This window comes from Nyctibius grandis, chromosome Z (assembly GCF_013368605.1).
Source record: "Nyctibius grandis isolate bNycGra1 chromosome Z, bNycGra1.pri, whole genome shotgun sequence".
Classification (NCBI taxonomy): Eukaryota; Metazoa; Chordata; class Aves; order Nyctibiiformes; family Nyctibiidae; genus Nyctibius; species Nyctibius grandis.
In genome coordinates this window covers 8,722,811-8,747,894 of record NC_090695.1, presented here as the reverse complement: position 1 = coordinate 8,747,894, position 25,084 = coordinate 8,722,811, and the positions used below count along the sequence as shown (strand labels likewise).

General features: G+C 55.9%; 1 protein-coding gene across 1 annotated transcript; it reads left to right on the top strand.

The window, feature by feature from the left end:
• The first annotated feature begins 14,262 nt into the window (after positions 1-14,262).
• On the top strand, positions 14,263-15,311 carry LOC137676878 (C-C motif chemokine 21a-like). Its single transcript, XM_068423970.1, has 3 exons — positions 14,263-14,329; positions 14,901-15,021; positions 15,140-15,311. The coding sequence occupies exons 1-3, from the start codon at positions 14,263-14,265 to the stop codon at positions 15,309-15,311; spliced, it is 360 nt and encodes a 119-aa protein (XP_068280071.1).
• Positions 15,312-25,084: the final 9,773 nt, after the last annotated feature.

Genomic DNA, 25,084 nt, shown 5'->3' with positions numbered 1-25,084 from the left:
AAGATCTTCCTCACCTCAAAAGCAGCGATACTGGGGGACCTTCTTCACCACGCTGGGGGAAAACAGCACATTTCAGCCACAAACCCCTCTTACGGGAGCATCCGGCTTCTTTCCCCAGCTCACCCTCACGTCCATCCCTCGGGACTCAGCGCTGAACATCTGGGAGGGGTCATGTTTGTCTAGTGTCCATCATATACTGCAATCCATCAGGACCCCCAGATGGCTGCATACCCTTTCTTCCCCATGCAGTCACAGCGAGGCCAGCTGCAAGCTGCTTGCTTCGTGCAGTGGCAAACATGGGGCTACCCGCCCCAGATGGGCTGGGTGTTCAAAGTGATCCCTTGAGCTTGTTAGTAGAGGGAAGACAACCTGTTTACTTTGACAGGGACAGTGACTTGCTTGGTGGGTGGCTACAAACACTTCAGCACACAGCTGGAGAGACGCAGGATGGCTCCTCTGTCATGTTGGCTTAGAGCCTGCTGGCCACAAGAGTTTGAAGGCTGCAAAATCTAGAGTTAATCTAGTAACTAAGAGCTCCAGCCAGCAGCTACTGCCTGCAGCCACAGGGCAGCAGGAGGACAGGGGACTCTGGCTGGGAGGACAGGGATTTGTTGAGGGGACAGGGGACGCTGGGACCTAGGCTCTGTGTTGAGATGTGTTACGGACACGAGTCTTCTCTCTTGACAGCTCTGGGCGCCTTTTCCCCAGCCTTACTGCTTCCCTTAGCTTCCCCTTTGAAGGACCTGTGCCTGGTGGCCCCAAGGTTTGCAATGTCCCTAAGCTGGTGGCTGGCTCCTGGCTGGGCTAGGTTAACACTGAGCCCTTCTTGGGAATTCCCTGCACAGATGCCACGGGGTTTATTAGCCCTTGTGTGTTTGTGCAGGAGTGTGACTGCAAAAGCTCTTTGCAGAAACAGGCTGGAGCTGTTTGCAAACCTTCCAGGCTGGGTCTTTGCCTTAATCTCTGTGATTAGCTCAAATGGAAAGGAACAGCTGGGCAGCTGGGGAGCCTGGGAAGTGGGACAAACACATGTGAGATCCAAAACTTCCCAGAAATTGCACTGTGTTGAGTTTAGTGCCGAGGGACTGGAAGGACAGCTTTTTATGGGGGCATCCTAGGGGTGGGAGAAGGGAGTGGGACTGAGCTGCAGTGTGTGGTGTGCTGGTGGCTTTGGCCAGCAGACAGTCTGGCAGCCAGGGACGGGCAGGAGAGCACTGGCTGTGCAGTGAGGGTGGAGGAAGGTGTGGGTGCCACCTCTCCCCTTGTTTCTTGTTCCTCTGGGCCTCTGCTTACACGCTTTGGTGTTTAAGGCTGGAGGAGACCACTGGGTTGCCCAGTCTGAGCCCTGCGCAGTGCAGAGCACAGATGACTGTGAGATTGCTCTGGGGCAGGGAGGCATTGCTGCCTGCATGGAGACCCATGAGGGCTGCTGCTGATCTCCCAGTGGGTTTCATGGTGGGCCTGGGCTGCAGGTCTCCCAGCTGTAGCTTTCTGCACCCAGCTCTTCTTGTGCAGCTTGGGGCCAGCACGCTGGGGTCTCTCAGGGTCAAGGAACCATGGTGGAGGTGGATGGATGCTGCACGTTGTTTCAGGGAGGTCCTCGAAGGGACATTTCGGAGTACAATCTCACTCGGGCTGCGCCCACCCCAGAGAGCTCTTCTATCGTCCTGCATCACTCGCTTTAGCGTATGTAAAATGCCTATTCCAGCAAAGCGTGCCGAGCACAGGCACCAGCCAAGTCTTGGGACAGCGGGGATTTCCAGGAGATTTAGAAGAAAACGTTATGCCAATATTTGACAGAGGTACACGGGTGACCAGAAAGAGGGTGCACGTGTCTGGGGAGACACTTAGCCCCTAGCACATCCCCAAGCTGGAGGACGTCTCTGGCAACCCAAAGTTTTAAAATAAGATGGGATTTTTTTTTCTTGAAATCTATGTGTGACCCAGGAGATCCCAAGGCAGATAACACCAAGCGGGAAGGGAAAGCGGCTTGACCTCCAAGAGCCGCTTGGATGTTTGGAGCATTATCCTTATCTTTGCAGTGCTCCAGCCAAAGTGGCTTTGTGCGATCTCGGCTGGACGCTGAGCTCGGGCTCGTCTGCCTGGAAATACGCTTAATCCTTTAATTCCCTGTGATACACGAATGATTGCAAATTTCAACAGGTTCCCGGAAGATCTATTGTCCTGGGGAAAGAGGCTAATGTCGTGAGGATGGGAGATGAAAAGGCACTCAAAGAGAGGCAGGGAGGAGATGGGGTTAGTGTGATGGGCCTGATGATGGGAGGTGGGTATCCCCGAGCAGAGGTTACTTGCATGAGAAGCTGGAGCCATGCAGAGGTGCAAGGTCAGCTGTCCATCCTGGCTGTTCCAGCCTCCCCTTTTGGAGAGTAGAGTGTTTTATGTGCTTTCAGTTGTAAACACGCTACCCGGCCTTTGCGCTTATGCTCCAAACCCTCTCCCCAAACCTGCTTAGACCAATCCTTATGTGTGCTAGTGCTGCCCTGGCACAGGGTGAGCCAGCTGGATGGGGACACAGAACCTTCCCCAGAGGAAGATGAGGGCTCTTGCACCCCAAGAGTGTTCAGGGCATCCTATCAGACTGTGGCAGGGCTGTGCTGAGGCTTGTGCCCTCCTTCCCTGTCCCTGAGTGACACTACCCCTCTGGCAAGGGGAGCTGTGGGCCTGGTGGAATCTTACTGTTTGGAAGAGAAAATACAGATGGTGCTTCAGAGGAAATCCTGCTTTGTCAAAGAAGTGTGTGGTACCCCTTCCATGATACTTGAGGCACCAGACAAATAGAGGGGATGTCTGTGTGGGGTTTGAAGCCCCTTATCTGCAGCTCTGAACCTTGCAGCACTGCCAGCATCATGGGTAACCATGTCCTCTGTCCATGCCCACCTGGAAAGCATCAGGAGATGCTCTGAACTTCACTCCCTGCCTCTCCTGCTCTGGATTTTAGCTCCAACATTGAGTTTCCTTCTCTGGACACAAAGCTTTGGCTCTTGGATCATGAAGGGATGCTACTTTGCGCAGCAAGGAGGGAAGATGCTTGAGCCTTTGGTTTTCCATGCTTAGTGCAAAGGTCCTTTCACTGAGCACCTGGCACGCAGTTCAAGGTGGGAGCTGGGCTCTGGGCTTGCAGACCCCTGGTGGTCCTGCTTCCAGAAGTGGGAGCACAAGGCAAATACAAACAGAGAAGGAGCATCCTCAGAGCTTTTGGCATTGAAAGGGCACACAATCCTCTGCTGATGATTTGTACATCTTCCCCCTCTCCCTCCAGCGAGGCTGTTGTTTTGCAATGCTGGCAACTCTCACAGAGACCTTCGGTACTGGAGCAGAGCCCTGCGCAGATGGGAATTAGGGCCATGGCCCTTGTGGCCTTCCTGGGGGTGCAAAATCCCCTTCCTGATTGCAACCACAGTCAATTACTGTTGGGATACATGGGGCACGATCTGGTCTGAATCTCTTCTTGGCAGCCTTGAACTACTCCAGACCTCTGCAACATGCAGGGTCTGCTTTGCTGCCAAGGCGTCGGGACAGGACCTATTGGGGAGGTAGGGATGGGTCTTCTGGTCCTAAGATGGGGAGCTGGCCCTTCAGAACGCACACAGTATGAGATCTCATGGGTGTATGCAGAGCCACCCAACAGCATGGCCACCAGAGGTAGATCTGCTTTGAGTGCACAGGGATGTCCCCCTATCTAGTGTCTACATGCCACAACAGCCCTGGCTGAGTTAGGGCCATGTTGCTGTCTCCATCACCCTCTCCAAAGGGGAAAGGGCATCATGTGTCACATTGAACTGTTCTATAAGGGGAGGCAGAGGGGAAGAGGCACCCGCCTGAACATGAGTAAAACAGTGTTTGGAGCCGGGACTCTGCTTGAGATGCCGCAGCCGGTCGGCGAGCATCTGAGCTCTTTGGTTGGGCGGGTGGCTGCAGGCGGTGTGCGATGGGCCGAGAGCAGTGCGAGGGGCTGGAAATCCCCTCTGGGCCTGGGGATCAGGCGAGACGGCTGTTTACAGCAAGGGAAGAGCTGCAGGGCCAGAAGCCGGGAGACATCCCGGCAGCATCCGCCTGCCAAGGCTCTGGAGATGCATCACAAGGATGGAGACAGGACACGCCAGCCCACCAGGACAGAGCAACTCTGGGCTATGGGAAGTACCAGATGGGCCAAGGCAGATTGCTCGTTCATTTCCCCAGGTCAGAGAGGAAGGGTTTGGGCGCTTCTCCAGAAGAGATGCCAGCCTCCTCACTGTTTTTTCGGCCAAAATTCTTTTTCCAGGGCAACTCGGTCTTGTGGAGTGAGAAGTAGCTCATGATTTGGGACTGCAGGGGGAACATGGACATTTGGGTCAGGTTCATCCTGAACTCTGACATGATGGCACCCCCAGAGCAGCCTGAGGCCTGATAGGGACTTCGGAAATGCTCTGCAATATAGAATCATAGAATCATGGAATGGTTTGGGTTGGAAAGGACCTTAAAGACCATGTAGTTCCAACCCCACTGCCACAGGTAGGGACACCTTGCACTAGACCAGGTTGCTCAAAGCCCCATCCAACCTGGCCTTGAACACTGCCAGAGAGGGGACATCCACAACTTCTCTGGGCAACCTGTTCCAGTGTCTCACCACTATCTGTGAGTGCTACCAATTCTCCATCCCTGGGAAGGCCAGGGGTCCCTCCTGCCCATTGTGGGATTTCCTTGTGATATATTGGATGGAGGGTGTATCTGATGTTTCTTGTTTTGTGGATGTTGTAGACATGAGAGAGCCCATCATCTCAATTACTGTGGGAAACAAACTGTTGGCCGTAGCCAATCAAATAGATGGAGAACTGCCTACGTTGCTCTGGTCTGGCCCCGCAGCTTTGAACCAGTAAAAGTACCTGATGAGCACTTTTGAGGGGCAAATCTGGTGGGACATAAAGTGTTTGAATGCCTGTGAAGGCTGCACACCAGTCTCCTGCCCCATTAGAGACATCTGTTAAAGCTTCTTCAGGGCTATAAAGGCGGGGTTCTGGCTTGGATATGCCATACCAGGCTCTTCTGAAATCTCTTTATAAATCCTTCCTCATCCCTTTTTCAAAGTCTTATCCATTTTTTTTTCTGAAAGGCTGCCTCCAGAACTAGATGGTGTCAGCAGTGGTCTCTTGATGTACTTGTGCACAAGGGCACATCAACTCCAATGCCCTGTTTGTGACTTCCCAGTATTTGTGCCAGCCACACATTTTGTAAGTACAGGTTATTTTGGCTGCTGAAGCTATTGAGACTGGACATATGATGGCCAGCAGAGCTATCTGGGTTGTGCTTATGGAAGAGGAACTCACCTGATCAATCATGACAGTATGCGCAGTCAATGATAGTTCCTGGCCTGTGCTCAGACAGGATGAATACAACCATCGCTTTTGTTCTTCACATATATCAAAATAAATCTCCCTCACTATTGTATTTTGGCCTCAGTGGCAAAAGGAGGTTGGCTCTTGCAGTTTGTGTTTGCAGTGATCCCACCTGGGGCTTCCACAGCGTCATGGGCAGAGTTAGAGTGGGCTTGTGAAGCTGTAACCAGGGAACAGAAAGGTGTTGATATGCAATATGGCAGATGTACTGGTTTTGGCTGGGACAAAGTCCTTTTTAGCACCCCATGTGGGGCTTGAAGGGTTCAAGATAAAGACAGATTCGATTGGAGTGTGCTAGACCGAATTTATAGCTGTTATAGCTGTTTAGCTACTAATTGAGGCTCCTGTGCTTGCCATGAGGCTTGCTTGCCTTACTGTATATGAGAATCTAGTGCTCGTTAGTGGCTGCTTTTTGCTTTTGCTGCTTGCCATCCTGCTTATCACCTTACTCTGCTGTGCCTGGGAATAGTTTGATAACAGCAGTGGCCATGCACCTGGGCTGGCAGATGGCCAGGGCACCGCTGCTGTTCCTGTGCTGCTGTACTGGACAGACTGGAAGTCCAGTGTGAACTTGAGTGGAAGGGACTGTGACCTGTGGGTGAGTCCGTGCAGGAGCAGGTGCACCCCAAGGTGTCTGTGGCCATGGATAAGTCCAAGCCACAACAGGTACACCCCTGAAGAGACCGTGGCCCGTGGATAAGGCCACACTGGAGCAGGAACACCCCCAAGAGATTGCAGCCCACAGGTAAGACCATGCTAGAGCAGGTTCTTCCCTGGAGGGACTGTGGCCCATGGATAAGTCTATGGCGGAGCAGGGGCAAAGGGAAGAGTTCATTGCAATCTTAAACCCTGTGTCCTGGTCCATAGGAACGAGGGGTGGACATTGTAACGGACATACATTTACATTGCTGTAACCCATGATTTGAGTTGCATATTATAGGAAGTATTATAGCAGGATCCACCTGAACCGGTGGAGGATGAGCCTTACAAGAAGCAGTGCAAGTGGAGCCACTAGTGACCCGACCTGAGCTGGCTTTGGTGCCCAATAACTCCATGCAACACGCCACATCTCCTGTCCTGAGTGACCACCATAACAGATGGAGCCCAAAGTCATGGAGTAAATGAACTCAAAGGACATTTTATGGACATTTTACAGGGATGGCCCATGGACTAAGGGAATGATATCTGTGTATAAGTCAAAGGATGGGAGGAAGGGTGGTGGCTAATGAGGATGTATTGGATGGTGTGGGACCTAAGCATGACACAAATGGTATTGAATAAGGGGTGGAGATGGTACTGGTTTTGTCTGGGATAAAGTTAGATTTCTTCATAGCAGCTCGTATGGTGCTGTGTTTTGGATTTGTGACCAAACAGTGTTGATAACACAGGGATGTTTTAGTTATTGCTGAACAGCGTTTGCACAGTCTGAAGGCCTCTTCTGTAAGATGGGGGTGCTTGAGAAGCTGGAGGGGACACAGCTGGGACAGCTGACCCCAGCTTATTTCGCTTGGCTTGTGCATGCAGGTTTTGCTTTACCTGTTAAATTGGCTTTTACCTCAAGCCACAAGTTTTCTCACTTTTACCCTTCTGATACTCTCCTCCATCCCACTTGGTGGGGAGTGAGCGAGCTGTAGGTTTAGCTGCTAACTGGGGTTAATCCACTACAGCAGATCAGCCTGTTTTTAAGTTAAAGCTGTGCTACCCCTGGGCTGTGATGAGAAGGTGAAGCCACTGCTGTGAGTTGTTGGTGGGACACGTCCTGCCCAACTCAGCATTAAGCCTGAGTCTAATAAGGCTCCAGAGAGAGCGGGGAGAGTTGGGAACAGGCAGCAAATGGTTTGTCTCTGGAAACCTATGGGAAGATTTCGATCTGGCCTTGTCTCCCTGCTGAGTGGACAGAGAAACCCAAGGGGCATGGGATGGACCACATCTGCCAGAGCTGTGTCCTGAGGGGCTTCAGGGACTGTGGTATTTGTCTATGTGATCATGTGTCAGATGGGAGGTAGTTGTAAGCAGTGGAGATGGTAGCATGTCCTGAGGATGCTTTCCCTGCCTATCGAGTAATGCCAATCACACCAACTGGTCTGGTAAACCTCTTTCTTGCCTCTGTAACCTTGCCTTGGTGCAGCCATGTGAGGGTTTGCAATACTGGCATCTGTGACAGGGACCTTTGGGCTTGGAGCGGAGACTTGCACAGATGGAAGCTGGGGCTGCAGCCCTCATGGTATTCTTGGAGAGGTAAATTCCCCTTTGTGACTGTGATCAGAGTCAGTCACTTCTGGGGGACATGGGACAGGGCCTGGACTCAGTCTCGTCTTGGCAGCCCTGAGCTCCTCCAGACCTCTGCAACCTGTGGGGTCTGCTCTGCTACCAAGGTGTTGGGATGGGACCCATCGAGGCGGTACGGTGGTGTATCTCCCCTTCTTCCTGATGTCTGAGCCAGGCACCCTCCAGGAGAGGCTTGCACACTGCCTGGGTGACTTTCCCAGAGCTGCCATTGCAGGGCCTGCAGGGCTTTGGCAGGCAGATGCCGCCGGGATGTCTCCCGGCTTCTGGCCCTGCAGCTCTTCCCTTGCTGTAAACAGCCGTCTCGCCTGATCCCCAGGCCCAGAGGGGATTTCCAGCCCCTCGCACTGCTCTCGGCCCATCGCACACCGCCTGCAGCCACCCGCCCAACCAAAGAGCTCAGATGCTTGCCGACCGGCTGCGGCATCTCAAGCAGAGTCCCGGCTCCAAACACTGTTTTACTCATGTTCAGGCGGGTGCCTCTTCCCCTCTGCCTCCTCCTGGAGACCAGTTTGATGGCCAGGTCAAATGGCCAGCCTTGACTGCCCAGGTCTTTGGTGCACCCGGCTTAGTCCCTGCTCTGTGTGTGCCTGGAAGGAGGTTGCTGTGCATCGTGCGGGTCTCCTTGGTGGTGCAGGGCATGTCCTCTGCATTACTGCTGTCTGCCTGGGTGCCAAAATGACCCTCAGGTCACTCCTCCTGTCCTCAAGCGCTGCCCCCATGGTGGAGTCAGCTATTGCTGGGTTTTGACAGCTCCTTTGCTTTGCCCTGCTGCTCTGAATTACTGTTAATGACCAGCTATATTTAGGTATGGAGTATATAACTTCTGCCTATCTTTTAATTATACCTGGGCAGGATGAGAAGTGTGCAGTGTGGAGCTGGGCTCCTGGAGCCCCCATGGATGTTTCCGTCCCTTCCAGCAGCTGTTTCCTTCCCGTGCAGGCTGCTGGGAAGGGCTGAGCCAGCCGCGACTCGGGTGCCCTCCTGCCACCACTGCTCCTTCTGATGTCAAGTCCAGATGCCTGTGGCCCATGAAGCTGGCAGGCAACGTGGCAGGTCTCTGCCTGGTGTTGGTGCCTGGCAGCTCCCACCCCTGTGGGCCTTCATCTCCCTTCTCTTTGCTTTCTCTCTTTTTTTTGCATTTTCCACTGCTGCCTAGGTGTTGGGTGGCTGCTTCCCTGGCTGGGGTGGCCAGCTGAGACATCACCAGGAGCACAGCCCTTCTCTGGTGTTTCCCAGTCTTGGCTGAAGCATATCCAGTTCTTAGTTTACATGTTCTTCTAATATCTTCTGCAAAATCTCCAGAGCTTTCTTGATGTTTTGCTTCATTTCCCTTCGGTCGTCTTCAATTTCTCTGTCTCCGTTTCCCCGCTCCTGATGAACCTGCCATGTGTGCCAGCTGCTGTTTGCTCCAGAGGCTGGATCTGGGCTCTCTGGCCCATGGAGCTGTGGTCATGCCAGAAGCACGGGGCAGAGCAGGCTGCCAGGTGGATGCCGGGCACCTGCAGCACGGCTCTACCCGGTGTCAAGTACAAAGTCCAATATCCCAAGATGGAGAAGGAGCAGTTTCCTCTCTGACAACACTCAGGCAGCTCTTTTTCCCAGCAGCTTCTTGAGTCTCTCTGAATCCACATGCCAGGATTGTGCCTTTGCACAACACGTACGCGTGTGTGCATCCCTGCCTGACCGGAGCCCAGTCAACCCACCCATTTCAGACCACGCATTGCTCCTGGCTCGGCTGGCACGCACGCCGTGCCTTGCTTTGGGGGCTGCTGCTCGCTTCGCCGCGAGAGGATTTATGACTTGTTACATCTCCGCTTCCAGCAAAGGCTGGGTTGGCGCCAGCTGTTTCCACCGAGTTTTATGCTTGCCGTATGAGGAACCATGGGATTTCTGGATGGAGGATTCATGAGCCTTCTCTGCTGGGCCTGTGGTTGGTGGAGGGGCTGAGAGGGGCCCAGTTTTTGGAGGGTTCTGCAAACACCAGTTGACCCCCTCTTCCCTGCAATGTCTACTGCTCCCTGGCCTCGCATCTCTGCCAAGAGCAGGAACCTCTCGCCACGTCCCCTTTCCACCACGAACCTCGTCCACCCCATGGAGGTCTCCGCCATGCTATGGAGGGACAGGCTTTGAGCCATCACCACTTTCAGAACTTAATATATTTTCTGGTGACATGGTGACAAATGTGCACGCTCACAACAGCCCAAGCCCAAAGCATCCTATGTGTCAGGTAATGAGAGCCGAGCAACTCTGCCCACGTGGTTTCCACAGAGAGTCAAAACACAGATCCTGGCTGGTCCCTTGATTTTGGGTCTGAGGGAGCGCTATGTGCAGCACCCCATTCAGGCAGAGGATGCTGTAGGAAGAGGGCATCTTTCCATGGTGCAGGACCCGCTTGGGTTCCTCTCAGCCTGCTAGCTATCCCCCTGCACATTTTCCAGCAGCCAGCCTGTCCTGCCCCGAAGTGACTGAGCCGCTCTGCAGGCACGCAAGCAACCAAAGGGTTAACTCCTTGCACCCACATCCAGCTGGGAAACCAGATTTGCACCGTGCAGAGGGGGCAATCTTCTGGCCCAAGACCCTCTCCAAGCCCAGCCGGCTCCAGCTCCCGTTGGCGGGGAGGGGACTCCCGGGGAGCCGTCTCCCTTGCCCTTCCCAGAATGTTGTGCTCATGCTGCTCTTCCCATCAGCCTCGCCGAACGCTGGGGGACGAGCGGCAGCCAGCACAGAGCCTGCCCGGCTCGTGTGCCGCTGGCTTCCAGCAATTCTTTCCCGCTTCCCCAGGACCATGTCGCTATACGGCATTTCTATACGGTGTGCCTGGCAGGCAGCCCGCTGCCCTTCCCAGCTACGGGGTTTTTCCACACTGGGCTTTGCAAACTACCTCTGCGCCGGGTCCTGGGACTCTGCAGGAAGGAATTTGCTGGTCAGCGGGTTGAGCGGAGCTGCGCGACCCTGTTCCTGTTAGCAGTGACTTTAACTTGGAGGCAGCATCCAGCAGGATTCGGAAATTCCCAGTCCCCCTGTTTGGCTCCCCTGGATGCCTTTGGTCCATGCATGCACCCAACGAGACTCTGCTCCAAGCCTGGAGCCACACAGGGAGCAGACCCCATGTCTGGTTAAGCGGGACAGAGCTGGGGGCTTTTGCAGGGCTGAAGGGCAGCCCGAAGCAGGGATGAAGGGTGGGGAGACAGGATCTCCTGTCATTACGGGGTGTGATGCCAGAAAACTGCAATGCTGGAAGCCAGGGCAGTAATTTGCAGTTGAACCCCAGTCTCTGGTGCTGGGGTGTGGGGTGCAAACATGGGAAGCATTTGGCTTGGAGGCTTGAGTGAGTCCCTACAAGTTGCCACAGTGATTTCACTGCCTGGGAAAGTCTCACAAGCAAGGCAGTTTGGTGACCTTTGCTGTGGTCCCACTGGTTTTACACATTTGGTGTGCAGGGACATCGTAGTCTCTGCCTAGGATGCCCTCCCCTCTTCCTGCAGTCTGGAGGTCCCTCCACCACGTGGATGCACAGAGGGCTGCAGCTGGGCTGCCCAAGCATGGGGGTAGCTGGAGGCACCATTGCACAAAGCCCTGTTGCTCTGTAGTGTCTGACACAGACCCTGGGGCCAGAAAGGGGTTCCTGTAGCTGGGACATCACAGAGCGGTGCCCTGCCTGGTTATGTCCCCCTCCTTGTGTCTGTCTCCATCCTGTACTTCTGAGCTGTGGGAAAAGGCTGGTGGCTGCAGGAGCCCAGGCTGGTGAGAAATGGGTTTATGTGGGTGCTGTGACGTAACTGAGGCAGGAGGGAATATGGGGCACAGACCTCCATGCCAACCTCCATGGGGTCGTTCTGATCAGGCATGCAGGTGCACCTGCATTGCTCAGCCAGCACAATGGCCAAGTACCCTTGCCCTTAATTTGGTCCCTCCTGGGTCCTCTCCAATCCACCTCCTCTGGAAGGATTAGAGTGAGGCTCTGCTCAGCCTGCTGCTTTCTTTGGGGTGCAAGTCACAGCAACCAGAGAATTGCCAAAGACTGATGCCTGTGAAGGGAACGTGTGCCCTGACCCTCCTCTGCAGCTCAGACCACATTTTGGGCTGGCCTCTGGCCAGAGGATGCTGCTGCAGTGTCTTGAAAACACGCGGAGAGCCAGGGACTTTCCAGGAGCTTGCTGCTGTGGCTGGGACTGAGACTGGGCAAGGAAGGGATCTGGGCTCCATGGTGGGGCTGCAGAGCTCTCCTGGGCTCCTTTGGGAGTGAAGGGAGCCATGGGCTGGACCGGTCCATGCTTGGGGCAACCTGCAACATGTGTCCCCTCCCTCCACATCCCTTGTCCTCATACCAGATAAGCTCTGAGAGACTTGACCAGTGTGGGTGGCTACGGATCAGTGCTACCCCAGCTTTTCCAGCACATGGACCTGCAATGGGACAGTGTCACAGATGTGCCACAGGTGAGGGTTCATCCAGGTGCTCAGCTGGGCACTACTGCCTGGGGAGTTTGCACAGGTAAGGGCTGGAAAGGCACTAACAGCCAGCGTGGGTCTTCCTTTTCCTGCCCTGTCCTGATACCACTGGTACTTTGGGGTTGGAGGGATGTGTGATGGTGCATGGGACACCTCCAGGGACCAGTTCCCCATGCTGCCAGTCACCCTGGCGAGATGGACCCGCAGGCGACCTGCTGCTGCCCGTAGTCCGTGCCTGCCTCTTGCCCTAGGGGCTGCTGCCTGAGACCCCATTGACCCCGGTGCCGCATGAGTGCGTGGGGAGCTGCCTTCCCCCATCTGGGCACTGGACCCATGGGTACTCCCCAGCATGGGAGCTCCCTTTCTCTCCTGCACAGGTGATGGAGGAAGCCCCAGCAGCACAGCCCTGGATCCCCATGCTGCCTCAGGCATCCGAAGGCAGAAAGCTGCTGCAGCTTGCTGGTCTGCCCAAGAGAGGGCTGCAGGGCAGTTGCTGATGAACCCCCGCACCGTGAGTCCAGCATTGCCCCCTCCCTGTTGTGGGGGCAAGAGCCTGGGCACCTTATCACTGCTCTGCTTTCCACAGCAGCCGGGACTTTGTTCTCCCCCTGGGTTACTCCTTGCCCTTGATAACTCTTTATGAGGGTCCTTATCAGGAACCAGTGAACAGTCCTGGTGCTGCATCCCAGGATGCAGGCAATGGGGCCAGGGAAGGGGCTCGGCCCCCACTGCCATCAGGGAGACCCCACTGGGGCTCTGCATCCCATTGGGTCTCCCCAGACACAGCTGATATGGCAGTGGGACTGGGGCTGGCCAAGGGACTGGAGGCCAGGGAGGACAATGAGGTACTGTGAGCATTGGGGTGTGAAACTGGGGATGGGATGGTGAAGGGTGGTTCTTGCTGGTGAGGGCTGCTCAGGGGGGCTGAAGTGATGCTGGGGCCCACATCTTCTCAGAAGGGCCCTGGGGCAGGGCGAGAGGCAGTGGCATTGGATGCATCAAGGGAAATTCCAATTAAATAGTGGGGAAAATGTTTTCAACACGAGAACATTTCAAGCACTGGAACAAGTCGCCCAAAGCAGCTGTGAAACCTCCATCCTTGGTCTCTTCCAGACGATGCCCTGATAATTGCATGAAAATATGTAGGCCTTTGGCCATCCTCTGCTCAGTGCAGGACCAGTGTTACACTGGGTTGCTCAGGGTTTGGTCGAGCCATGTGGCCATCTCTTTGGGTGGCCTTTGCTACTACAGGGGTGCCCTGTGGGCTCCTCATCCGCTCCCCCAGGTCCACTTCTGCATAGCCCCCATCTTGCCATCTTGTCTGACTGCACGGGGTCGTGCCACCTCGCCTGTGGGACTTCACATTTTGTCTGTCTTGAACCTCAGGGGGTTCCCGTCAGCCCATTCCTCCAGCCGGTGGAGGTCCTTGATCATCCTCAGCTCCCCACAATATAGTATCAGCACCAACACACGGTGGGCTGTGCTGTCTCCCCCAGCCCTGTTTGCAGTCTGGCCCCTGCACATCCCAGCCCTACAGATGTGTTCAGCTGTTTGGGGAGGTCCCCGAGACAGCCGGACAGGGATGGGGTCTCAGGGGGCTGGGATGTGGGGTCATCCTGAGCCCCTTCTCACCTGCGTGGGGTGGGTGGCTTGGCTCAGGAGCAAAGCACGATGTGGGGAAGCAAAACAGATTGACTCCATGGTTTCTCTAATGGCTTGGCCACCCTCCAAGGTCCCTGTCTGGGGAACAAACAGGCAAGCAGCGACACTCGACCCACCAAGAGCAGGTAGTGGCAGGTTGCAGGACCAGATAGGAAACAGGAGCCCATAACTCATCTAGCCGTGATGGGGGCTGTGTCTCCGGCGTGCCCCCCACCCGGCACCCCGCGCCGTGATGGGCAGCTGGGAACAAGACAGGACGCGTCCGTGAAGGGGGGCTCGCAGCTTACAGGAATCCCCCACCCTCCTGCTCCTCCATCACCCAGCCCTCGGCTGGCCGGTGGGCTGCCTGCCAGGCTGGCCGAAAATGAAAGCAAAGCGTCCGGAGATAAATAGGAGCCGCCTCGGCACAAGGCAGCAGTGCGCGTCCTGCTCCCCAGCCTTGCCCGGCTCAGCACCCACAGCGCCCGCCATGGCTCTGCGCCTCCTCCTGCCTCTGCTGCTGCTGGCTGCCACCCTCCTCATCGCCCAGGCTCAAGGTGAGGGGCGCGGAGCCCTCCTGCCTGCCTGTGGGTGGGATGGGGCAGGGGATGGGTGCTCGGCGGGGTCGGTGCGGGGTGCTGGGTGGTGCGGTCGTAGTGCGCAGCGGGGGTTTGAGGTGCATTTGGGTGCGTGCATGGCTGGGGGTGTGGGGTTTGCGGTGCAGCGTGTGTGTGTGTGTGTGCACGCCTGGCTGGTGTGCGGTGTTGGCTTGCAGGGCTTGTGTGACTTGGGAGCGCGTGTGCGTGCACGTGGCTGGTGGGGCTGCAGAACTCCGACTTGGACAGCACAGGCAGGAGAATGAGGTTCAGTCCCTTTGCAAGGAGCACGTCCCTGCCTCAGTTTCCCCTCTGCTAGCAGTGAAATTGGTGTCACATATCCCTGGGGCAGGATCTGACCTGCAACTGGGTACTGGGGTTGAGAGCTCCCACCCTCACGTGCCGCCCCAGCACCTCTCCCATGAATGACACCAAGCAAACCCTGTGCCAGCCATGCTGTGCTCCCCTGGGGCTGAGAAAGAGCCCTGGCTTGGTGACTGTCCGAAATCCCACGTCCCCACCTTGCCCCCAGGCATTGGCAGCTCGGCCTCTGACTGCTGCCTGAAGAACAGCCGGACAGCCATCCCCAGCAGCTGGGTGAAGTCCTACAGACTCCAGGGACCTGAGTCGGGATGTTTGCTGCGTGCTGTCGTGTGAGTACCCCACCGTGGTCAGGGCTATCCGGAGCGGTTTGGCTCCAGCCAAGCCCCCCCGTCCCCGTGTCCTCCTCCCTGCTCACCCCCCAGCAAACCTTTCTGTCCGCCCCCTCAGGCTCACCACCAAGAGGAACAAGAAAATCTGTGCCTCTCCCACCGACCCTGCCGTCGAGAAGCTGATGAAGAACCTGGACAAGAAGGTGAAGAACGACAAGAAAGACAAGAAGAAGGGACAGTCCCCGCGTCCCAGGGGCACACGCAAGCGGCAGAAGCGGCAGCGGGTCTAAGTCAGGCCTGAAAAGGTAGGCGAGGGTGAGGGGGGGCAGCAGGATGATGGGATGAGGGTGCTGCCCCCCATCCCAGATCCTTCCCCGTGGGAGGGCAGGTGTCTATCTCCTGGGGCCGAGCCTGGGAGGGCTACCACGAATGTGGCTGGAGCATGGAGGTGCTCATGGCACAGCTCCCTCCTGGTCTGTGCTTGCCTTTCTGGAGCTGCTGGGGCAAGGCAATGCCTGGGCACGGGCAAGGCAACAGCTCCCTGTCTAGGGTGGGCACTCTCACTGAGACCCCCTCCACCTCACCGCCCCCTCCTTGCCTTCCTCTCCCCTAGGACGGATGCCTTCACCACTGATGACCGACCCACCGCCCGGCAATGGACATCCACAGACCACCCACCCGCCAGCCAGCCCCGGGGCGAGCACGGGGCTGCCCAAGGGGGCTGCCCTCTGCTCCGCAGCCCCCTCAGCGCTGCCGTGCCTGTCGCAGAGATCCCCGCAGCCAGGACCCCCTGCACTGGCTGGGTGCTCTCGGCGGCAGGGTCACCCAGGTCCTCGCTTGCCCCACGGCCACACCAGCGGGGACCTGGACCTGTGTGGGAGCTGAGCCACGGCTCCAAGGGGGAGGTGGGCAGCCTTCCCACCAGAGGGGATTTCTGTAGCCTAGCAAGATGGCAGCTTTTCCTATGACATTTTTTTGAGGGGGATTTTATACATTTGTATTTATATTTAAAGACTGTGCTTTCATTCAGTCTTCCTGGAAGGCTCTACTGCTGGCTCCTTGTGCTTCACAGAGTACCCTTTATGCTGCAGGCTGGCTTTTCTGGAAGATTGCTCTTATTTTTCTACCAAATAAACAATGGCTGTGTTTCATTTCCCTCTCACCTGTCTGCTCCTTTTCAGCTTGCAGGGCTGTGGGGTGCCAGGCAGGTCCCATGTCCCCGTGGTCCTGCCTGGGTTGCTTGCTGGGCGCTTCCTTGCAGTGCAATTAGTAGCGGCTGAGATGGAGACCTTGGGGACAGCTGGGCTGACAGTGTGGCTGTATGTCTGGGCTGTTCTAGGTTTTTCCCTTTGGCTTTAAAAACGTGCTGTTGCGGTTTGGAGGAAGATAGTCAGGATTTGTCCTTTTCATTTTTTAAACCATTTTTCTAGGTACAAAATTGCAATGAAATCAGAACAAATTGTTGATTTTAGTGGAATTTTACCACTTTATCACCCCTTGGATTTGCTGTAGTCAGAGATTAGATATTATTAATTCAAAAGCTCAGTTTTCTGAAAAAAAAAAAAAGAAACTAATATACTTTCTTCCCGAGTCTAAAAAGCCTGTGTGGTGAAAACTGCACATGAGGATGTGCAGGTGGGGGGATAGAAGACTTTGCAACATCCATTGCAGACATGCACATCCGTTTGAGAACAGCTCTATCCTAAACTTTTAGTAAAATGAAAGGTCACTAACCCAAGGACACCATCAGGTGAGACTGCAAGTAGAGGGGGGACAGACCTCCAGGACAGGGTTGGTGAGGAAATGCCACCTCCCTGTGCTTGCAAACTGCCTCCAGCATGCTGAGAAGAAGCAAGTTGAAGGGCTCTACAGCAGCCACAGTGCTATCTGCTAGCAGAGACTTCAGACGCGGACTTTGGTCAGTAAAGGTCTATTAAGTCATATAATTGCAATAATAGGATTTGCGGGGCTTAACAGTATCAGCAAAAGCTCTTTGTTGGCTGGAGTAAAGCTTGTAGCTGAGTGTTTCTATCAGGCACATTTATCTGGCTTGATTGCTCTATTAGGCGTGCGTTTAGGTCTATTATTTTAAGGCTGTGTAAAGAAACTGTGAAGTCCCAGACACCGGCCCTGGGTACGGGACGGGCGCTGAGCTGGCTCCGTGCTGCCCTCGGCTCCACGTGGGAGGACGCGGCCGTCTGCCAGACTGGCTTTTGGACAGGATGCGAGGCAATAAAATATATCCTTTACAACCAAACTCACTCGTTCTGGCTGTTGTGATGGGCTTCGGCGGGGCGGGGAGGGCTGCATGGGGGGGCTGCTCTCCTGCCCCACACACAGTCATCCCCCAGGTCCTGGCTTTTGCAGCCCCCCATGGTGTTGCATCCCTGGGGTACAGGAGCTGGGAGCTGCTGGCATACAGAAGGGGAACCAAGTTGGGTGTGAGTGTCGATCCACTTGAGGGTAGGAAGGCTCTGCAGAGGGATCTGGACAGGCTGGATCGATGGGCTGAGGCCAACAGTATGAGGTTCAACAAGGCCAAGTATCGGGTCCTGCACCTGGGTCACAACAACCCCATGCACCGCTACAGGCTTGGGGAAGAGTGGCTGGAAAGCTGCTTGGTGGAAAAGGACCTGGGGGTGTTGATCGATGGCCGGCTGAATATGAGCCAGCAGTGTGCCCAGGTGGCCAAAAAGGCCAACAGCATCCTGGCTTGTATCAGCAACAGTGTGGCCAGCAGGACTAGGGAAATGATGGTCCCCCAGTACTCGGCACTGGTGAGGCCGCATCTCAAATACTGTGTTCAGTTTTGGGCCCCTCACTACAAGAAAGACATTGAGGTGCTGGAGAGAGTCCAGAGGAGGGCAATGAAGGTGGTGAAGGGTCTGGAGCACAAGTCTTGTGAGGAGCAGCTGAGGGAACTGGGGGTGTTTAGTCTGGAGAAAAGGAGGCTGAGGGGAGACCTTATTGCTGTCTACAACTCCCTGAAAGGAGGCTGTAGCGAGATGGGGGTTGGTCTCTTCTCTCAAGTGACGAATGCTAGGATGAGAGGAAGTGTCCTCAAGTTGCTCCAGGGGAGGTTTAGGTTGGGTATTAGGAAAAACTTCTTCACTGAAAGGGTTGTCAAACATTGGAACAGGCTGCCCAGGGAAGTGGTTGCGTCACCATCCCTGGAGGTATTTAACAGACATATAGATGTGGTGCTTAGGGACATGGTTTAGTGGTGGAGTTGGCAGTGCTGGGTTAATGGTTGGACTCGATGATCTTAAAGGTCCTTTCCAACCAAAACGAGTTCTATGATTCTATGAGTCTATGAGTCCTCTCCCTTGCAGCTGTGTTGCCCAGTAAGATGAAGCCACCCTGTTTGCTCAGCCATCCCCACCAAGAGGTCCCAAGATGCCAGCAAACATGGGGACACAAAATGATCCTGTACACAGTGTATTGAGCCTGTCCCTCCCACTCTGACCCTTCCCAGACAAGCAGTGTTTGCTCAAAGCAGGGTCTTTGTGCTCCCGGCTTCTTTGGGAAAGCAGCATTAAACCAAGTTATTAACAAGGCTGTGCTCTGGCCTGGGCTTTGCTGGGAGCCTGGGAACTGATGCCCACGCACTGGGAGTCACCCAGGGCTGCCGTGGGAGGGCTGGAGCCCTGGAAGCCCTGGGTTTACTGGGGACGCACCGCATCCAGTGCTGTGAGGCTGGCTCTGCCTTCTGCGGGACTCCTCGTTGTGCTGGTCGCTGTGTCCGGGGATTGTGAAATGATCGCAAAAAACCTGGAGAAACGAGGCCCAGCCGAATACACCTACAACCACAAACAGCAAAACAGAAGCAGATGGCAGGAGTTAGCCAGCACGTGAAATGTATCCTGGTGTCTCAGCGGCTGCGGAGGTAAACATCGCGTGGGTGTTTTTTTCCCTTCAAATGCCAAGCGGGCATTAGGCTAAAACAGGTTAAAAAGACGTGGCCATGGGAGTGCTCTAGTTTACCCTAAAGTTTACCCTAAAGCAGGGCTTGTGGAAGAGCGCCGGCATTCGTCCCGTGGTCAGGCACAGGCAGCTGCTCAAGAAGGCACCTGTGAGCACAGACACGGATGCACGAACGCAGCCCCACGTGTGCCTGCGCCTGCATTTGCACATCACTTCCAGCTTCACTGCAGAACGCCGCTTGTAAGGAAAATAAGGTGTCGGGGACAGTGGGAGCCTCTTGCTGGCGAGGCAGGTGGCCGCAGCGCCGCCACATGAGATGGCACCAGGGAAGCATCTCCGAGGGGATTCCCTGTGAGAGGCAGAAGGGAGAGGCGGTGGACTGGGATCTGGAGCACTCAGCAGGGGCCAAAACCCCTGCCCCACAGAGGAGGTGAACCCATGCACCCCAGATGAGAGAAGCTATGTAAAGAGGACCCTCTACTACGATGCCGCGGTGAAGGAGCGGAGGAGGATTCACACAGTCGTGCCCCATAATGGGGCAAACCCACGCGCAAAGACAAGGCAGCGTCAATGCAGTGTGTGCCGGGGCAGTGGGTGTGCAAGAGAGGTAAATGCCCTCCTAGACATTCTGCAGGAAAGGCAAGAACGTTGCACCCGCACCAAGCAGAGCGAGAAGCTAGGAGAGCTTGGCCACCCTGGAGCAGAGAGGCTTCAGTGACAGCAGAGAGTCGCCAGGCAAGACAGAAACCACAGAGTGCAGCCAAAAAAGGGAAGTCTTGAACCCGGGCCAAATGATTAGCTCAAGTCTTTAGCCGGTGCAGACGGCGCTCCAGGCTTCTGCTGGCAGTGGAGCGTGCTGGGCTTGCAACACCAGGCTGAGCTCCAGCGAGGCTCACCTGGAGGTGCACGCACCGGGTCTGTCCTGCCATCCCACGTCGTTCCCGAGAAGCAGGAATCAGTTACGCTGCAGCAGTCCCGCAGGTGCCAAGGGCTGCTTCTGGGGCTGCGTGGGTGCTAGAGGGGCTGTGGTTTCCAACTGAAGCTTCAAGGTGGTTTTTGGTGGTCTCTCCACCCACATGGCTCTCCTGGGGTCTGCCAGGGTCTTGAGAGCAGAGAGGGGGGGGAGAAGCTGGTGGTGGGTGGTTTTCTGCCTCAAGGTATTTCCCAGTCCTGGCCATCCCTTGGCACCCATCCTGTCCCCAGTCCAGAGTCTCCTCTCAGCCCTTTCTTCTCCTACATGTAGCTCCCAAGCACCCTCCTTCCCCCATCCTCCGTTTTGCTGGCTGGAGCTCCCCAGCTTTGGGGAGTCCTTATGCTGCTGGTCCTCCTTCCAACTCCTCAGACCCCCAGGTCCCTCTGCTTCCCTCCCATCCTGCTGGGGATTGCAGACCTGCTCCTGGGCTGCAGCTCTCCAAGGCACAGTGAAAGAGCATCTGCCCTCCTTTGAGGATGTCCTGCAGCGGGGCCAGCATGAGCCGTGTCCCAGACCTGCACCAGACCAAGAACCCCACAGCCTGCTCTGCCTGGTGTCAGTCTAAGAGCCAACAGAGCAGTGAAAGAGACCAGCCCCAAGGGTTTTGGTCCATTCCATGTACTTTTAGGTCTGTCCACAGGTGAGTTCAGTGTGCAGCCTCACTGGGCATCCTTCCTGCCAATCCACATGGGAGATAGCAAGGAAATGGCTGACAGAGTGCTTTTTGCACAGGTCTCTGAGCTGTTCCCCAGCCATCCCCTCCTGAAACCCCTGGAGAGGCTGCAGAGAGGAGGACAGGCAACGTGATGGCAGGGAGACAGGGCTGGGGACATCTCTCCCGGTTGTTGCCATCTCACTGCCATCACAACATGTCAGGAAGCACCCAGATGGGAGACTGCACAGCCCAAAGATGATGCTGAGGGACACATGAGTTCCAGGGACCCCAGAAGATGGGTGCTCACCTTGAGGGGTCAAGCAGGACCCAGTTGAAGGGTCTTGGCCCTGCTGCCCATCGCCCCAGTGAGCTCAACATCAATCACAGAATCACAGAATCACAGAATCAATCAGGTTGGAAGAGACCTCTGGGATCATCGAGTCCAACCATTGCCCTGACACCACCATGTCAACTAGAGCATGGCACTAAGTGCCATGTCCAGGCTTTTCTTAAACACATCCAGAGATGGTGATTGCACCACCTTCCTGGGCAGCCCATTCCAATGTCTAATGACCCTTTCTGAGAAGAAATGCTTCCTAATGTCCAACCTGAACCTCCCCTGGCGAAGCTTGAGGCTGTGTCCTCTTGTCCTATCGCTGGTTGCCTGGGAGAAGAGGCCGACTCCCACTCCACTACAACCTCCCTGCAGGTAGTTGTAGACTGCAATAAGGTCACCTCGGAGCCTCCTCTTCTCCAGGCTAAACAACCCCAGCTCCCTCAGCCGTTCCTCATAGGTCAGACCCTCCAGACCCTTCACCAGCTTGGTCGCCCTCCTTTGGACTCGTTCCAACACCTCAACATCTTTCTTGAAGTGCGGGGCCCAGAAATGGACACAGTATTCAAGGCGCGGCCTCACCAGTGCTGAGTACAGAGGGACGATCATCTTCAATGGCACTGAAGGCAACGAGTGTTAGGGACAGATGGGCTCTAACAGAGCAGAAATTGGCACCTTCTGCATCCCTCTTAGCCAGACCCTCAGGACAATCTTGCTCCCTCTGGGGAAAGTAATGGCTTGCTTTTTTCTTTTCCTTAACTCCATTTAAATCAGATTGACCAGGTTCCCTCAGCTAGAGGAGATCCAGCAGGGCCCCGAGCCCCGTGGGCTGGTGGTGGCCCCAGTCCCTGTGCTGCACCGGGACTGGGGATGCAATGGGAGCAGTGTGGGAGGCTTCCCTGTGCCGGGAGTTGCAAGGGAAATTGAAAAATCTGCAATGCCTGCCCAGTATTTCCCAATGAGCTGAATGCAGCCAGGCCAGATCCTGCCCCAGGGACTGGCTGTGCCTGGAATTTTCTGAAATTTCCTATTTAACCTTTCTAGCTCCATAGCTTGGAGGTGGAAAGCAGAGCACCGCAAGGCACCCCGGAGAGCATGCCGGAGCCCACAAGCCCAGCGGGGAGCAGCAGCCCTGGGGGCTCTCACGGCTGGCAGGTCTCCGGGAGGGTGGCAGCGTGGCTGGTACTCTCCAAGGAGAGCCCAGGGATGGAGGTGATGCTTACATGGCCCATTTACATTTTGATGGGTTGGATTTCCCATGAGGATCCCCCTCCATGCACACTTTCCACTTTAATTAACAACTGCATTATCGAGGCTTCTGCAGGGATGAGTGCTCAGGGATGCTTCGTGCTGTCTGTCGTGTCCTCGGGGCTGGAGCTCCAGCGCTTCCAGATTGCTCTGGATGAGGCTTAAATGGGCCAGCGCACACGATGCGCTCCCTTCTTCCCAAATCACACTGGATCCCCTGCCCGTTCCCTGCCTGTGTGTGCCTCTAAAGAGCCTGGACCCTAAAACATCTCCTCTTCCCCATCGGTGCCGTCATTTCTGGTCCCCAAGGCTCAGCCCTATGAGGGGGATGGGGTGACCTCCCTGCATGCCACAGGGATGCACTTCAGAGATGACCACTCTCTTCTTAGAAATCTCACTGACCCCAGTGGAGAGGGGGAAACCCATCACATTCCCCTTTCACAACGCGAGTGGAAAGCCCCTTTCCTCACACTCCGGTGCCTCTCCTGGGGAGCAGAGGTGACTGGAGCAGCCATGCTTTCACCCACTTGGCACCCAGACAGCTGCTGGGAGGAGGCAGAGACTCTCTTTCCTGCCTGTGTGCTGGCAGGGTGTGCAGGCAGCACGAGGGCAGGGGGTCCCCTGCAGCCAGAGGCGGTTAAGGGGTTGACCTCGAGAAGTATATATTCCCAACATTGGACATGTTGCTTTCAGTGCATGGCCAGCCAGGAGCCAGCAGCAGCTGGGACCCCCTTGTGCCAGAAAAGCGGCAGGGGATCACCCCGCTTGCCATGGGGGACCAGGACCCCAGCAGTGCCTGGAGGGGTGTCCCATAGGACAGGACCCCCAGCACCCCTTGCCAGTCCTCGGGCACACACCAATAGCTGCCAAACCCACTGAACATGCAAGGAGGCAAGGGTTTGCCACTGGGCAGCATCCCCAGCATCCATTGCCAGTGGGTCAGGGCTCTGCTTTTGGGGCCCCCTCCTTGCAGGGGGCTTTGCACTGGCAGTCCAGCCCCCAGGAAGGAGCTGTCTCTGGTTTAGAGGTGGTTGCTCCTAGAGATCTGGCCACCAGTAGCCAGGAGCTGTCACCCTCCCTGCTGTGGCACCTCTTTGGCAGCCCCTGGGGAGATCAAGTGGAGACCAGGTGCCAGAGCCAGCCTGCATCCCCAGACCCTCAGGGAGGCTGGGGCTGATGACTGACACTAATCCTCTGCCACCTAAATTCCCCTTCCACTAGCCAAGACTTCTCTTCCATAGCTTGCAAGTGCTAGAAGAAAGCAGGTGCTGACTGAAGTTAAGCTGATATATCCTGTTTATGCCTCTTGTCCTGCCCACACACCCATGCCTAACCCCTTCCGCAGAGCAGGGCTTCGGCTTGCCAGGGCACAGGAGCAGCCAGAGGCAATGCTCTCCTGATGGGGGAGATCACCCCATGCATGAGGCTGGTGCCAGTGCCAGTGCTGGGACGGAGCACCTCGCCTGGTGGTACAGCTGAAGCATCCTCTTGCTTCTTCCCTTGGAGCTGGGAAGGGGCAGAGCTTGCTAACATCCTACTGCTGAAGGGAGCAGAGGGACCTACTGAGATCCCCAGGTTCCAGCCCTGTGGCTTGTCCCCAGATACATATTTGTCCCTGCAGAAGGGCTGTGCAGCACTCTCTGACAAGGTGCAAGGACAGGTCGAGGCTGGAGAAAGGAAGAGGGTGGAAGGATGGAGATCCTGCTCCAGGATTTGTTCACCCGTGTGGGAACATATTTTTCCTGTTATCAGTGGGAATTTCCCTGGGTGCAACTGGTGCTATTGTCTCTCATCCTGTCACTGGGCCCGTCCAAGAAGAGCCTGGCTCTGGCATCTCTCCAAACCCCTACAAGGCAGCTGCTGGCTGTCATGAGACCCCCTTCACCATCCCTTCCCCGGGCTGCATAACCCCACTGCTCTCAGCATCCCACATGGCATGTATCAGGGCTGAAGCAGGTTGGTTAAGGGACATCACCGCCTGTGGCACTGGCACGGTGGTGTCACCATCCCAAGGAGATACAGCCCCTGTCCCTGTGCTCCTGTGAAGGTTTGCAGTGGGAGCACTGGTCTTTGCTCCCTGCAGTGCCCATGCAGCCGGTGAGCTGCTGGCACCTCTCATCATGCACACAGCCTCCGTGGGGGATTTCTGCTCTTGTGCCGAGAAAAATCTGTTTCCAGGAAGCTCTGTAGCTGCCTTTTGCCATGAGCCCGTTTGCTGGGACACCTGGGAACCAGGTTGTCTTTTGGCATGTGAGATTGCGGCCCTGGGGCGGAGCGTGCTGGCTGGGCTCTCCTCCATCCACCAGCTTCGGATGTGCCCCCCATGCAAGCACTGGGGAGAGCGGGGGGAGCCAGCCAAGCCCCAGCGACCAGATGGGCGTCTCAGGGGGAGCCAGACATCACCCCAGTACCGATATATACCCAAAAAATGGGGCTGAGGCACGTTCTCGCCCCAGCATCAGTGGGTTGAGCCTATGCGATATCTAATGGGAACAGCCTAGAGATGTCTTGGAGAAGGGGCTGGGAAGTGTATGGGGCAAGACCCCCACCATGTGCTTGCCTCAGGGTGCTTTCACAGGGTGAGGAGACCCTGGAGCTGCTCTGGCCCTAACCAGCAGCCCCTGTGGCCTGGGTGCCGGCAGCGGAGCAGGCAGGAGGGTGTTTGGCTCTGGGACCGCAGAGCAGCTGGCTGCAGGGAAAGCAGCCGGGATATTCGGGAAGTGCTCAAAGATTAAAATCCAGCCTGTGGCAAGACTTGTTGCAACTTCCCACCCCTCTTCTCCAAAAGAAAGTGAAAGCCACAGGCTGGAAGGATAAAAAGGCAGCGGGGAGCACCAGCAGCAGAGCACAGGGAAGCTGTGCAGAGCTCACCTCTCCTGCCCAGAGCACCGTCGCCTCCAGCCCACCCTCTGCCAGACTCAACAGCAAA